This window comes from Camelus ferus, chromosome 13 (genome assembly GCF_009834535.1).
Source record: "Camelus ferus isolate YT-003-E chromosome 13, BCGSAC_Cfer_1.0, whole genome shotgun sequence".
Taxonomy (NCBI): domain Eukaryota; kingdom Metazoa; phylum Chordata; class Mammalia; order Artiodactyla; family Camelidae; genus Camelus; species Camelus ferus.
In genome coordinates, this window is record NC_045708.1 from 16358856 (window position 1) to 16371560 (window position 12705).

The following is a 12705-nucleotide window of genomic DNA, read 5'->3' on the forward strand; positions in this document are numbered from 1 at the left end:
TAAGAAGCAACTCTGCTCATGGCACTTATAGTCTTGTAGGGGGGGTGTGTGTGGAGGAGGCAGGTGGATAGTATAGTAGGTGAATGCAAGTGCTGAGAAAAATCTAAAAGGTGAAGGGACATGGTATGAGTGAGTTAGTTGTCAAGAAGGAGTCATCTAAAATGACAGAAATCTGAAGCTTTTAATGCCTGTTTCCCCTCACCCTGAGTATTACCACACATTTCAACCAGTGAGATAAGGGGGTTTCATGCTCATATCCTCCTGAGCATTTATTAGGCACCTGCCATTTTCTAGATGCCAAGAGAACGAAGCGTGCAGCTAGTGGACTAGATAGTAGACTTGGAGTTTTGTAGCTCTCAAGAAATACCGGTGACGCTGGAGATCTCGGTTTGCTCAGCTTTAAAATGGCGATGATGCCGACCCCATAGGCTTATTGTGTAGGTCTGTGAGTTGGCATAAAGCCAAGCAAGTTGCCAAGTTCCTCAAACTAGTGGAAGAGCTAGTCCTCACTGATGAGTCTGGTGTTTGAGTGGGGAGTTGGTCTCGTTATCAACTTCTGGTTTGGCCATCTGCCAGTCTTTGGTCTTTTGGCAACCTATTTCTGACCCTCAATTATCCCCTCTGGAAAGAGAAGGAATATTCTTTTTTTTTTCCCTCCAAGCTTGATTTATATAAAATTGCTTATTAAATTTTTTCAGAGCCTCCTACCCCTCCCTTCTCCTCCACCCTCTGTAAGAGTTGAATATTGTGGGGAGGGTATAGCTCAAGTGGTAGAGTGCATGCTTAGCATGCACGAGGTCCTGGGTTCAATCCCTAGTACCTCTTCTAAAAATAAACAAACAAACATAATTACTTCCCCTTGCCAAAAAAAATCATTAAAAAAAGAGCTTGATGTAAAAAAAAAAAAGAGTTGAAAATTAATAGAAATAGTAGCATTCTTCCTCAGGCCACTAATTTTTGAGTCCCCATGAGGCGAGATGTGTTCTATGTGGCTTCTGTGAAGCATAGCTCTGCTTCTCTTCCAGGAAAGAAGGCTTCCTTGACTGGAGCCTTCTTCCCCATCCAGCAAAACTGTCCCTGATCCTCCTTTCCCAACCCTTTCACCCATGGCAGTTGTTGCCTCTTGCCCCTTCTGAGAGTGACCACGCACTGAGAGCTTGCTGTATGTGACCTCAGGGCCAGGGCATGTACCTCTCTATAGTGCCACGGTAGGGGCTGGTGTTTCCTCTGATGGTCATGGGATACTGGGGTTTCAAAGCCTAGAGATTTGCTTAAGGACCTACGCCAACTGGAAAGGAGGAACTCCATCAGGATTCCAATAATGGGCCTAACCTATAACGCTCAAGTGCTAACCAGCTCTTGGTCAGCCCACTTGGCCTTTAATATCAACCTCCTTGGTTCTTTCTGTACTTCCCCTGTCCTGGATGTCCAGTTAACTGATACATCTTTGAGGGCAAAGATGATGCCTCTGACAAGCTTTGTATAGGGTTTTTAGAGGAGTAATTACAATGTCTGCTTAAAAGGCATGCATACAGTGCACTGTCATACTGATGTCGGCTTCCCAGGGGGTCTTTGACTCAGGAACGCACCCTTGCCTACAAGCCTGCTTCCTTGGTCTTCAGAGCCTGCAGCGCCTTCTTTACGGTGCCTCTGTGGGGGAAAAGCTTAGTCTTTAGAAGGTATGAGTATCAGAGTATTTGAGTCTTGTTTTCGTTCTCACTCCTGATGCTTACTTCACTTTGCTGAATGTTAACAAGTCCTTTTCCTTCTCTGGACCTCAGTTTTCCCAACTGTGTAATGAGCAGATGGAATGAAATCTAAGTGCTGAGACTTCTGGGTTTCCAACCATTATGGCCAAGTGAACTTCAACTTCCTTGGTCTGTTTCCCCCCGCATGAAATAGAGATGAGATCTACTGTGAGTTGTTGGGAGAATTAAACAAGCTCATATGTACAACTCAAAGTATCAGCTACGTTACTCACTCGGCCTCTTGTGCCATGGTCCCATAGCTCGTGCTGCTGGCAGTGTTCCCCACTGTTTCTCCACGTCCTGTGTCCTAGGGTGCTTTGCTGCACAGGATGTGAGGCAGGATGGTGGCTATTGGGGTCATCAAAGCAGTGGAGGAAAAAGCAGCTACTGGAGGTAGAGTCACTACCTTTTATGGCAGGTGGTCATAAAAGCCACCAGGAAGTGAGGGCTGACAGCTACTCAGGCCCCTCCAGCCAGGGGCAGCCCAGGCAGAGCTCACCTGGGAAAGAGTGGCTCAAAGAGAAGCCTTGAACTTGCTCTTCTCTTACTTGAACTGTTTTTCCCTCCTCTTAACTGAGGCACTGAGGATTGAACCCGGGACCTCACGTACACCAAGCACACCAAGCATGCACTCCACTGGTGTGCTATGCCTGCCACCCCCTTGCCTGAACTGTTCTAAACCTGCCCCTGCTGACCCAGTTTTCTTTGTGCTGATGAGTTTATGGCATGGGAATAAAGCACAAGTCCTTTTGCCTCTGTGTCTACTGACCTGCCTATTTCAAGCAAGGAGGAAGCAGAAGGGTGCAGGGTCTAATTCTGCTACTCCGTCTTCCTTCTAGGGGCCTGACTGGTGCAAGAACCAGAGAGCTGGGGGTCACGGGGAGGAAAAGGTATAAAGGGGGAAGCCTGGGGCAGCTTTTGGCCCTGGCTTAGTTCATCAGCTCCTAAATCAGGATTAGACTCTGGTGTTAGACCATCTGACTTAAATAGAGTCTATAAATGTTACTGAACTTCTGTGTGCCTTGTTTGCGCATCTGTAAAATGGGAAAACAATAATACCTACCTCCACTGGGACGTTGAACGTTGAGTGATTGGTACTTACTGGGCACCGTATATTAGCTGTTAATTAGCTTTCCTCATTACCATGTGTGGGTACCGCAGTCAAGTGACTCAGTTGGAGAAAAATTGTGGAGGCAGGGAATGAGATGAGAGTTTTTGAAAATAAGCTATCTTGTATCCTCCTAGGTACATGTTTCCCTCAAGTTTAGAGAAGTTGCAAGAAGTCCCATGTATCCTTCATCCAGATTCCCCAAAATCTTAAATTTACCACATTGGCTTTATCCTTTTCTCTTGAAATATACATCCCCCCCCCCCGAACCAGTTGATAGTAAACTGCAGATATGCCCCTTTCCTCCAAATACTGAACGTGTATTTCTTAAACCCAGGGAAATTCTCTTAGGCAGCCAAGATCACGTAATCAGCCCAAGCATTAAATGAACATTTCTGACGTCTGTAGATTCAGATTTTGCCAGTTGTCCCAATAATGTGCTTTACTGGAAAAGAAAACCCAGGATCCTGTGCTGCATTCAGTTGTCTTATTTCTGGAGTTCTGGAGTTGCCCCTCCCTTGGCTCTGCCCATCCTAGGGGCCCAAAACCCCTGATCTGGGCTGGCACTGGGTGCTGGATAGAGGAGGCTCGAAGGATGGCCCTTTGCTCTGTGCCTTCTTCCATCAGCCCAGCTTCCCAGATGTGCCGTTTTGTCCTCAAGGATGAAAGCCTGGGGGCTTCTGCCTCTCCTGTGGCAGTGGGAGCAGGAATCATGGAAGCAGAAGAAAACCCTTGGCTCCTTTTCCACCAAAGCCCTGTATGGTCATCTTTTTCCATTTGTCCCTGTTAAAGACACTGGCTGCCTCAAGGCAAGCTTCTGCCTAGGATGTGGATCCTGTCACCTCCTTGGGTCCTGCTGATGAGGATTTAGTGCAAACCTAGGAAGACCTGTTACTGTCTGAGATCGGTGTCCTTGTCTGTCAAGAGACTAATTTGCAAGCTGTCTTGGTGCCTGCACGATGACCCTCTCTTGCTTATGTACCATGTCTAACAGTTTTCTGGGGAGGGGGGAGTGGGTTGCTTGAATACAGTGAGTTCATATTAATTAGGGTAATATCTTATCGTGGGCTTACTGTGTGCTCCACACCTCATTTAATTTTCACAACAATCCCGTGAGAAATAAGTATCCATTTTAAAGCCGAGGAAAACTGAGACTTAATAAATTAGTAGCCAGTTAAGGTCACATAGCTATTTAGCTAGCCAAGACAGACTGCATCCGCTTGCCTTCACAGCTCTGAACTCTCAAGCCAACACTCTGTTCGAATTACTATTTAAATTCCATTTGTTTACATTGTTGCGGAATAAAAAATTAATTTCAGGATTCGCATAATTGACATAGCGTAGTTCTGGTCATCTCTAGGCCAGTCGTGAGGCTGTGGGCGGAAACAGCGTTAAGGGGGACTGGAAGCTCAAAGAGATGCCAGCTCAGGGAGTCTAAAAACTGACTTTTGGAAAGCCTGGGTCCCAAGGAATCGGACAGCGTTGCCTGCAGTTGCCACTGTGTCCACGAGGGGGAAGCCAACCCAACGCGGCCCCAGACTCGCCTCTCTTCCTCTCGTTCGTCTCACTGGTTAGCCTGGGAAAAGAGCCCGCCTCCTGGCCCATAAGGCTCTGGGTCGGAAGTCTCACTCTCTCTTCCTGTTTCCCATCATGGCGGTGAGTGGCTGAGACCTGGGTTTGCTTTCCTTCATCCGTCTCCATCCACGGCCAGCCGAGCCTGAGGGGGTTACCTCGCTCGTGGCCCGAGAAAAACAGAGCCCTCATTGCCGGCCGTGCTGAAACTGGCAGAACCATGCGACCCCAGGGTGCGGAGCAGGGCTTTGTCACCTTCCTCCCACCCTCTTAGGATCGGGCTCCGGGCAGCCCCCGCAGGGTCTGGAAGTGCGGCCCGCAGGCTGCAGCGAGGGCCGTGCTGCGAGCGGAGGGGCCTGGGACGCGGGGTTCGGACCTCTCAAGTCCCAGGAACTTGAAGCTTGCGCTTTGCTGCGGAACCTCAGCCGGGTCGTCCTTTAGGGCGGACGCTAGGCTTCCGCTGCCCTAAGGCTAGACGGCTTCCGAATGGGGTAGGGGACGCTGTACAGCCACGTGCTTGCTGTTTCCTCAGCAAGTAAATCCTGTTTTCTTCCATCTCGTCTGCCGTGTAATGACGCTGTCACTTTAGACTTTGAGTCACTTAGGGTTTACTTCGGTGTCTGTAACTCTTAACACCAGGTATCCGTCCTGTTCACCCGTTTGTGCTTGGGAGGAGAAACAGGGCCCCGAGATGCCTCCCAAACATCGTGATAGTTCATAAACCTTTAGAGGTTTGCCATTTGAGCTGAGCTGTGCATAAAAATACCGGGCTGACAGCTGCGGTGGGGTTGTGTGTTGACTGGTGCGCTTCCCTGTTGCAGCAGGATCAAGGTGAAAAGGAGAACCCCATGCGGGAACTTCGCATCCGTAAGCTCTGCCTCAACATCTGCGTGGGGGAGAGTGGAGACAGACTGACCCGGGCAGCCAAGGTGCTGGAGCAGCTCACAGGCCAGACCCCTGTGTTCTCCAAAGGTGAGCAGTGGCAGGTACAGAGAGGGCTGGCCACTCAGTAGGCCTGGATGTTTCTTACCTCGCCTGCTGTCGAGCCTGTTTTGTACCCTTTTAGGAGGTGACAGTTGGCATTCCTTAAAAGCATTGCCTTCCCGAGCTTTCCAAGCTCAGGTGGCATTGGGATACCAGGTTTTATGAATGGAGACTTAAGACTAGCCCAAGTAGAGATACCCAGGATATGAGGTAGCGTGGAAATGTTGAGAATGCAGAAAATGGCATTTGGCTTGATGAGTGGTTAGGGTTAAATAGGCTACATCAAGAACAGGGCTGTGTACCTAGACTAACGTAGTTCAGATCCTGGCTCTATCACTCGCTAGTGCTTTTGACCTCTCTGGGTCTCAGCTTCCTTAATTGCATAAAGGGGATGGTGATAGTTGCTGTATGAAATTGCAGAGGATAGAATGAGTTAGAAGATGCCTGCTCCATAACCAGGAGCAGTGTCAGCTTTACTGTTATTTTTGTTTGTTTTTTGCATTTCCTTGCTTCAGGGTAATGGAATACGGCAGGTCCTTGAATTCAGATCCTGCCTCTTATTTCCAGCTAATCTTGTGCAAGTTAACGTATCAGAACTTCATCTGTGGAATGGGGAGAACAGTACAATAAGGTTTTAGCAAGTATTTGCTATTAACATCAGTAATGTTTTCTTCAGAACACATTGTTTTCCAGTGGCCTAGTCAGGTTGTGAACTTGCCCTTCCTGGGGCTTTAACATTATGGCTTCGAGGTCTTAACTGCTTAGTATGAGTGAGTGTCTTGGAAGTTGGAAAATCTGCTTTCTGTGAACAGATTTAGGTGACACTGGTTAGAACACCACCACTTTAGAGAGTGGATGGATACTAATATCTCTTTGGAGCCGTGGAGACGATGTTCTGGGGACAGAAGTGAGTACAAGTGTGACAGCAGCTGACTCCTTGTTACCCTGCCTGCAGCTAGATACACTGTCCGATCCTTCGGCATCAGGAGAAATGAGAAGATTGCTGTCCACTGCACAGTCCGGGGGGCCAAGGCAGAAGAAATCCTGGAGAAAGGTCTAAAGGTGAGGCTTCGTTCACGATGTGATGCTAAACGCATCAGCATAACACATGTGGATAATGACAGTGGCAGTAGTTACGTCTGATGTACTGTCTTTGTTCTGCTTATTTTGAACTAATGGCTGTTAACTTGTCCTTTGAAAGTTAGTAAAGTTCTCTGAAATCCATAATTGAGATGTGATTTGGTGTAGTGGGGAAGTTAGATTTTGTTACTGGCCAGATTACACAGAATTGTGTTCCTGGGCTTATGAGTGTTGCAGGTTGAGCTAGTTAATGGGGGTTGGGTTGACAGGGAGTGATTGCTGTATTTTTCTCCTCAGGTGCGAGAGTATGAGTTAAGGAAAAATAACTTCTCAGATACCGGAAACTTCGGTTTTGGGATCCAAGAACACATTGATCTGGGGATCAAATATGACCCAAGCATTGGTATCTATGGCCTGGACTTCTACGTGGTATGAATACTTAATCTTTTCCACTTCTGGCTTATTACAGTGGAATCTGTTACTCCTTTATTTCATATGTGCTGTCTTGATGTTCACATGTTGGATTGAGGCTTTGAGTGTTGTCTGTCTCTCCCTCGGGAAGATACACCTTGTTTGTGGCAGGTGTGGAGATATAGCATCTTGAACCAAATGGGTAAGATGCCTGCTGCTGTGGAGCTTACGGCCTAGGATCTAGCACACACCAGTGTGGCTTAAAGGTGGATGAAGGAAGCACTCCATCCAGCCACTGTAGTGAAAATTTGAGAGATGGTGCTGGGGTTGCGTTTGGCGTGTGGGTTGGCTGCACTCAGGCTGTTCTTTCCCTGCTCCTTCGCTTATACCCTGGGGATGGGGTGGCTTCCGTCCAGAGGACACAGGAGCAACTTTGGTGATGTGATTCTTTGCTCAGTCAGGATGGGGATTTTAATGTAGAAATGCCCATGTGTGTCACTAATGTTTAGGTAAATCCTGACTAGTGTGACCCTGAGCAATGGCAGCACCCTCACTATTAGATTTGATTATGCAAACAGTAGTGAGAGTTGGGTGTACCCGGGGGACAAGAAACTTACGAAGCACTTAGAGCTGAAGCAGAGGAAAGAAATATAACTCTTTGTGCTTCTTGGAATTTTAAGATTTTTACAATGCATATGTTAAGTAAGGTTTACTGAAATGTTATTTTTAAAAATAAAAGTGCTTTGGAGTTCGGGGGCAGTGGAGAATCCTTAACTACCACTGGAAGTTAGGTAGGGGAAGGGCTGCAAGTTCTAGCCTCCAGAGCAAACCTAGAGTAAGGTGGTGTGTTGTCCAGGTTGCTGGTCACAGTTACATGAGACACTGAGATCATGCCATGGGCCTCTTGCTCCAGAATTCATTGGGCGAACAGGTGACTCTTGAAGACTGATCTCTCCACTGTGTGAGTCTTGTCCGTCTGCTCTTGACTCTGAGCTGGCTAGGTGACTGTTGGTTATTCCTGGGACAGGTGCTGGGTAGGCCAGGTTTCAGCATTGCAGACAAGAAGCGCAAGACAGGCTGCATTGGGGCCAAACACAGAATCAGCAAAGAGGAGGCCATGCGCTGGTTCCAGCAGAAGGTAAAGCTTGATTTATCTCAGGTGATGTGGTGGAATGTGGTGTTGGTGAGTGGAGCTGGGATACGGGGATGCAAGAGCGAGCACCCTCTGGTGGGTAGCTTTCTTAAAGATAGAACACTTGGGCAACTTGGCCAGTGGGGGCTTCGCGGGTGTTGGCTTAAAGAACACTCAGGCTTTTTGCCCAGCCCCATGAATGCAGGTAGCTGGAAGGGGGAGGGATGTGGCTTTAATAGGAGCCACTTTTTCTCAGGGTGCAGTAAAATTGAGCCTAGGGTAGCAGTTGTTAAAACTGGCCAGCTTCCTGTTAAGGGATATGGGATTAAAAGCCAAAGTTCATGTATCTGATTTGAATTCTCTTAACGTTAGCCATTGCTACAGTCTTCACTGTTACCTCCTGTTCTGAAAAAATTAAATCTCTTCTCTTTCAGTATGATGGGATCATCCTTCCTGGCAAATAAATTCCCGTTTCTATCCAAAAAGCCAATAAAAGGTTATCAGTGAAATGTACAATTACTGTTGTGTGTTCTGTGAAAGGAGCCTGGCCATATTCAAGTCCTTGGACCTCAAGCCACTTAAAGCTTCGATGGGAATAGCTGGTAACAACCCTGTCATCCATCCCTGATTGGATGTCAGTGTTTCCTGGCAGATCCAAGCCTGAGCTTCACAGCATTGCCCGTGTTCACCACATCCTTGTTGACAGGCTGTTGTGGTGGTCCTGTGGAAACATACAGAGGGAGGGTGTGGTTGGGGCTGGGGTTTGAAATCAGAGCCTTAATTAAAGGTAGGGCACAGTGCTCCCCTGTTCCAGGAGCCTCCTCTCTACTGTTCTTCACTAGAGGTTTTATCAGCACTGTCTGGTGAAGGAATCAGAGGCTTTGGTGTCGTGCTTGGGGTTAAATTTTGGACTCGGTTTTCCTTTAAAGTGAGAATCTATGGGGTTGTTAGGCAGTATAAGTAGAGAAGGGGGTGGTCTTTGAGACACATTGCCTGGGTTTGATCCCCGCCCTGCCTTGTATTAGCTGTGTTACCTAAATCTACAATAATAGTGATATTTCTCAGGATTAAATGGTTTGATACTTGTACACTGCTTAAACACGGACAAGGCACATAGTGCTCAAAAAGAGTTAATTTTGTGTTTCTGTATGTGAGAAATGTTACTCTTACCTGTTTGTTCCCCCTTTGGTATGAAAATGGGACTTGCCTGTGCTTTTCCAGGTCACTGAGGCAGTGGCATTCGAAAGCCACCATTTCTCTGTTAGACACACTACTTGGCCAGTGGTTCATAGTTTTCAATCTCGGTTTTACATTTTGAACACAAGTTAATTCAATAATTTACTCACGTGTGACTGAGTTCATTTCTCCCTAGGCCACCTTTTCCTTGCCGTTAAATCGTTCTCTAATTTCTTAGCTGCTTATGTAGATATTTTGAAGCCTGGAGATTATTTGGTATGCCTAACTTTATGAAGATGTGGCTTATATTGTCTTCCTGATAATAAAGTCTTATCCATGAGATCCAGTTGGTTAAAGGGGAGAATCATGAAATGTGTTAACATAAACTTTTTGTTTCACTTACAGTGTCAATGCGCACTCACTTCTCAGTCTTTTTCTGTAGGGGCACCACTTTGTAAATGGTATTGAAAACTTGTGAAGGAGTCCGATTTCTTGTGATTCAGCTTCATTTTTATAGGGGGGGACCTCATTGTTTCAACTTCTGTAATTACACTAACAACTACAACTGGAATAAACATCTTTGAGAACAAACTAACTCTTGGTCAATATATAGCTAACCTAGTGCTGGGTGCTGGCTGCTGTGGGAAGTCTGTATTTTCCAGAGGAGATGGAGTGTGTGTTAGCTTCAACTAAATAAAGCATTTCAGGAAGATGTAGAAAGTGAGAGTCCCGCTAGTGGCGTCGCCACCCTTGTGCGCGTTACTCTTAGACAAACGTTTGCTGTATCGCTGTGTTTTTATGTTTGTAGTACCGTATGATTTAACTGTATAAAGCTCCCTGCCCTTTATTTGTCCTGCTGTCTTGTGTACTCAGTTGAGTTCACTTCCCATTTAAAAAATTTAAACTGCCTGGGCTCCTGGCCCAGTAGGGAAAAGCCCCTGGGGAGTTTGGAGATCAGCTGGATTTTGCTCCTAGTTCTAGCAGTGATATTTTAGGTGAGTCATGAAACATCTTGGGGACACTTCCCTAACTAGTTGAGAGCAGCAGTGCCAGGAAAGCTTAACTCCTGTATGGTTAGAAGCCCGACTTCTAGACAGATGTCATACCAGGTCTGAAGCATTCATGTTGGGTTGAGCTTGCTAGTAAGTGGGTAGGACCACCTGGGGGGTTGTCAAAGCTCTTGGGCTCCACCTCGGACCTACTGAGTTAGAAGTTGTCTGCTTTTAACAAGATCTACGGGTGATACGTATGAACACTATAAAGAGTAGAAGCCCTGACCACATCCTAAAGCCAAATCAAGGGAGGGCGGGAAAGCATAACATCCAGGGAGATTTCTTTAATAAATTTAGTCTTAAGAAGTTCCTGCTGTGTGGTTATTTTTCTCATTTCTTCAGCTGCTACACATGAAAACTCAGGGTGATCTTAGGTGCCCCTCTGCCCCCATGTTGCATTGTGATTGTCTTCAGAATAAGGTGGTGTACATGGCGAGCATCTGTCTATATCCCAATTCCAGGCCCAGAAGTACTGGATGCTACTTTGCTGAATGAATCTTCTAGTCCTGCAGCTGTCCTTTAGGGCAGAGTTTCCGAGCTGAGGCAGTAGCATTCATCCCCCATCCTGGGGTATTTGAACGTTTGTGGGATTGGGCCTTTATCACAGGAACTAGGGCTGCTGTTGGCATTAGTAATGCCTGGAGGTCAGGGGTGTGAAACGGCCATTCTGGATGATCACACAAATGTGTAAAGTGCTAGAGTTAAGTACAGGGTGGTTACTGGTGACTTAGGGCCACTCACCTTTCCAAAGCTAACAGGTCTCAGTCTGTTTGGTTTAGAAACAGCAGGGTGACCACAGAACCCAGAGTATGGGTGGGGAAGAGTAGTAGATCAGGTCAAGCCAGTGAGGGGCCAGAGCCTGCTGTTAGAGCCTCCAGCCCTGGCAGCAGGACAGACCTTAGAAAAGGGAATGGGGGCACAACAGAGGAGACCCTGTAGGTTATTCCAGGGGGCTGGCGTTTGTATCCACATAGTATGGCCAAAGGGGAGAGATCAAAATCCACAGACAAGTAGTCTTGGGAAGTTGCATGCGTATGTGCCCATGTTACTGTTTTGAGCTTTTTGAGCTTTTAGGTAGAAAATGTGCCAAATAACTAATCAAATTAAATGTAAGAATTAGAGCTAAGGACAGTAGGTTTTCTCTGTTGGAATTGCTAATTCACAAATACAGCTAATGTTACTTTCTGGCCTTTTTAAAAACAAGTTGAGGAAACCAGAATTATGATTTGTACTTTTTCGCCCCTCTTAAGGCTTCTCACGTAGTAATGGTTTTATATGCCATCCATTGGGTGTGTAGGATATATTGCCTTACCTCTGCAGCCACCACCAGATACCAGCAATGTCAGTTTCGTAGAACTGCCCCAGTAGAAGCTTTTTTGTCCTGTTTTCTTGGCCCTCTGTGCAGTGAGTATACGTAAGATCCTTGTTATCTTGAAGCTGTTAGACGGCATGGTATGATTGAAAGAACACTAAGCCGGAAGCAGGTCATCCAAGTCCCAGTAGTTTCTGCTAGTGTTGCAAATTGCATCCCCCCGGCCCTCTGCAGCAGAGCTGATTGGATTTTGTACTTTTGCCTGTTCCTGCAGCTGAAACATGGCCAGTCCCAACCTGTTAAACTCCATGATGAATAGGCTGCCAGAGGGGCCTGGGTCCTAAAGGGTTAAGGCCCAGGCCTTCTAGGTGAATGGCTAGGTCAGGGCCCAGAAACCATGCACAGATAGTTTAAGCTGCCCGCCACTGGGGACCTAGCTGGTGCCTGGGGGTACAGAACCGCTTTCGGAGCAGCTTGTTATGGAAACCACCCTTGTGGTTGTCAGGGGAGAATCTAGCCTAAAGCACCTGGGGGCACCAGGAGGACTGAACTTGACTCCCTTTAAGGTGCAGGAAAGCTTAGGAAACAAATGTAGATGGTTTGTATTTTCATAAATCTGAACAAAAATGATACATGATTGTACCAGTTAAAGACCTTACATAACATGATTTTAAGATGTTATGTAGTTATATTTATCACTATTGATTTCATTTGTTATGTGATAAATATGTCAGTAGTTACCTGGAGTCTGAAAGTAGCTTGAAAGGCAAAGACATTCATCAATTTATGCACTAATGATGTTCTAGGCTCCCTCAGTTACCCTGCTGAATGTATTGTTTTGATAACATGACTTCTAACCCTCTCAATATCATAGTGACTGCCTCTGAAAGCATTTTCCTATGTATATATATTTATACTTTTTGCTTTTAAAGATTGGCTCTGCTTAAACATTACATAGTATATATCACAGTGGGTAAGAGCACAGCATTTGGAATTTAAGCCTCACAAATCCCTTGTAGGTCCCTGGCAGATAGTGTAGGCTTGTTTTCTGTGAAGAGTCCCACCAGCGGCCAACTCACTCCTCTTCCAACTCTAATTTTAGGAAATAGCTGTGCAACTGTTACTCCCAG

General features: G+C 46.4%; 1 protein-coding gene across 3 annotated transcripts; it reads left to right on the forward strand.

Annotated features, from left to right (window-relative positions):
- Nucleotides 1-4439: 4439 nt before the first annotated feature.
- On the forward strand, nt 4440-8548 carry RPL11 (ribosomal protein L11). Of its 3 annotated transcripts, none has more exons than XM_006179154.2 (6): nt 4452-4512; nt 5250-5400; nt 6368-6474; nt 6790-6921; nt 7931-8041; nt 8470-8548. In XM_006179154.2, exons 1-6 carry the CDS (start codon nt 4507-4509, stop codon nt 8497-8499), a joined length of 537 nt encoding a protein of 178 aa, XP_006179216.1. In that variant the 5' UTR covers nt 4452-4506; the 3' UTR covers nt 8500-8548. The 3 variants fall into 3 exon arrangements, with proteins under 3 accessions (XP_014410089.1, XP_006179216.1, XP_032351345.1); XM_032495454.1 differs by lacking the exon at nt 4452-4512 and adding an exon at nt 4519-4661; XM_014554603.2 differs by having other exon boundaries at nt 4440-4512; nt 7931-8471.
- Nucleotides 8549-12705: the final 4157 nt, after the last annotated feature.

Bases quoted from the DNA above. Each gene is read 5' to 3' on its own strand.
- RPL11 (XM_014554603.2), top strand. The intron at 5,401-6,367 runs GTGAGCAGTGGC...CCCTGCCTGCAG, and splicing joins GACCCCTGTGTTCTCCAAAG to CTAGATACACTGTCCGATCC. The intron at 6,475-6,789 runs GTGAGGCTTCGT...TTTTCTCCTCAG, and splicing joins TCCTGGAGAAAGGTCTAAAG to GTGCGAGAGTATGAGTTAAG.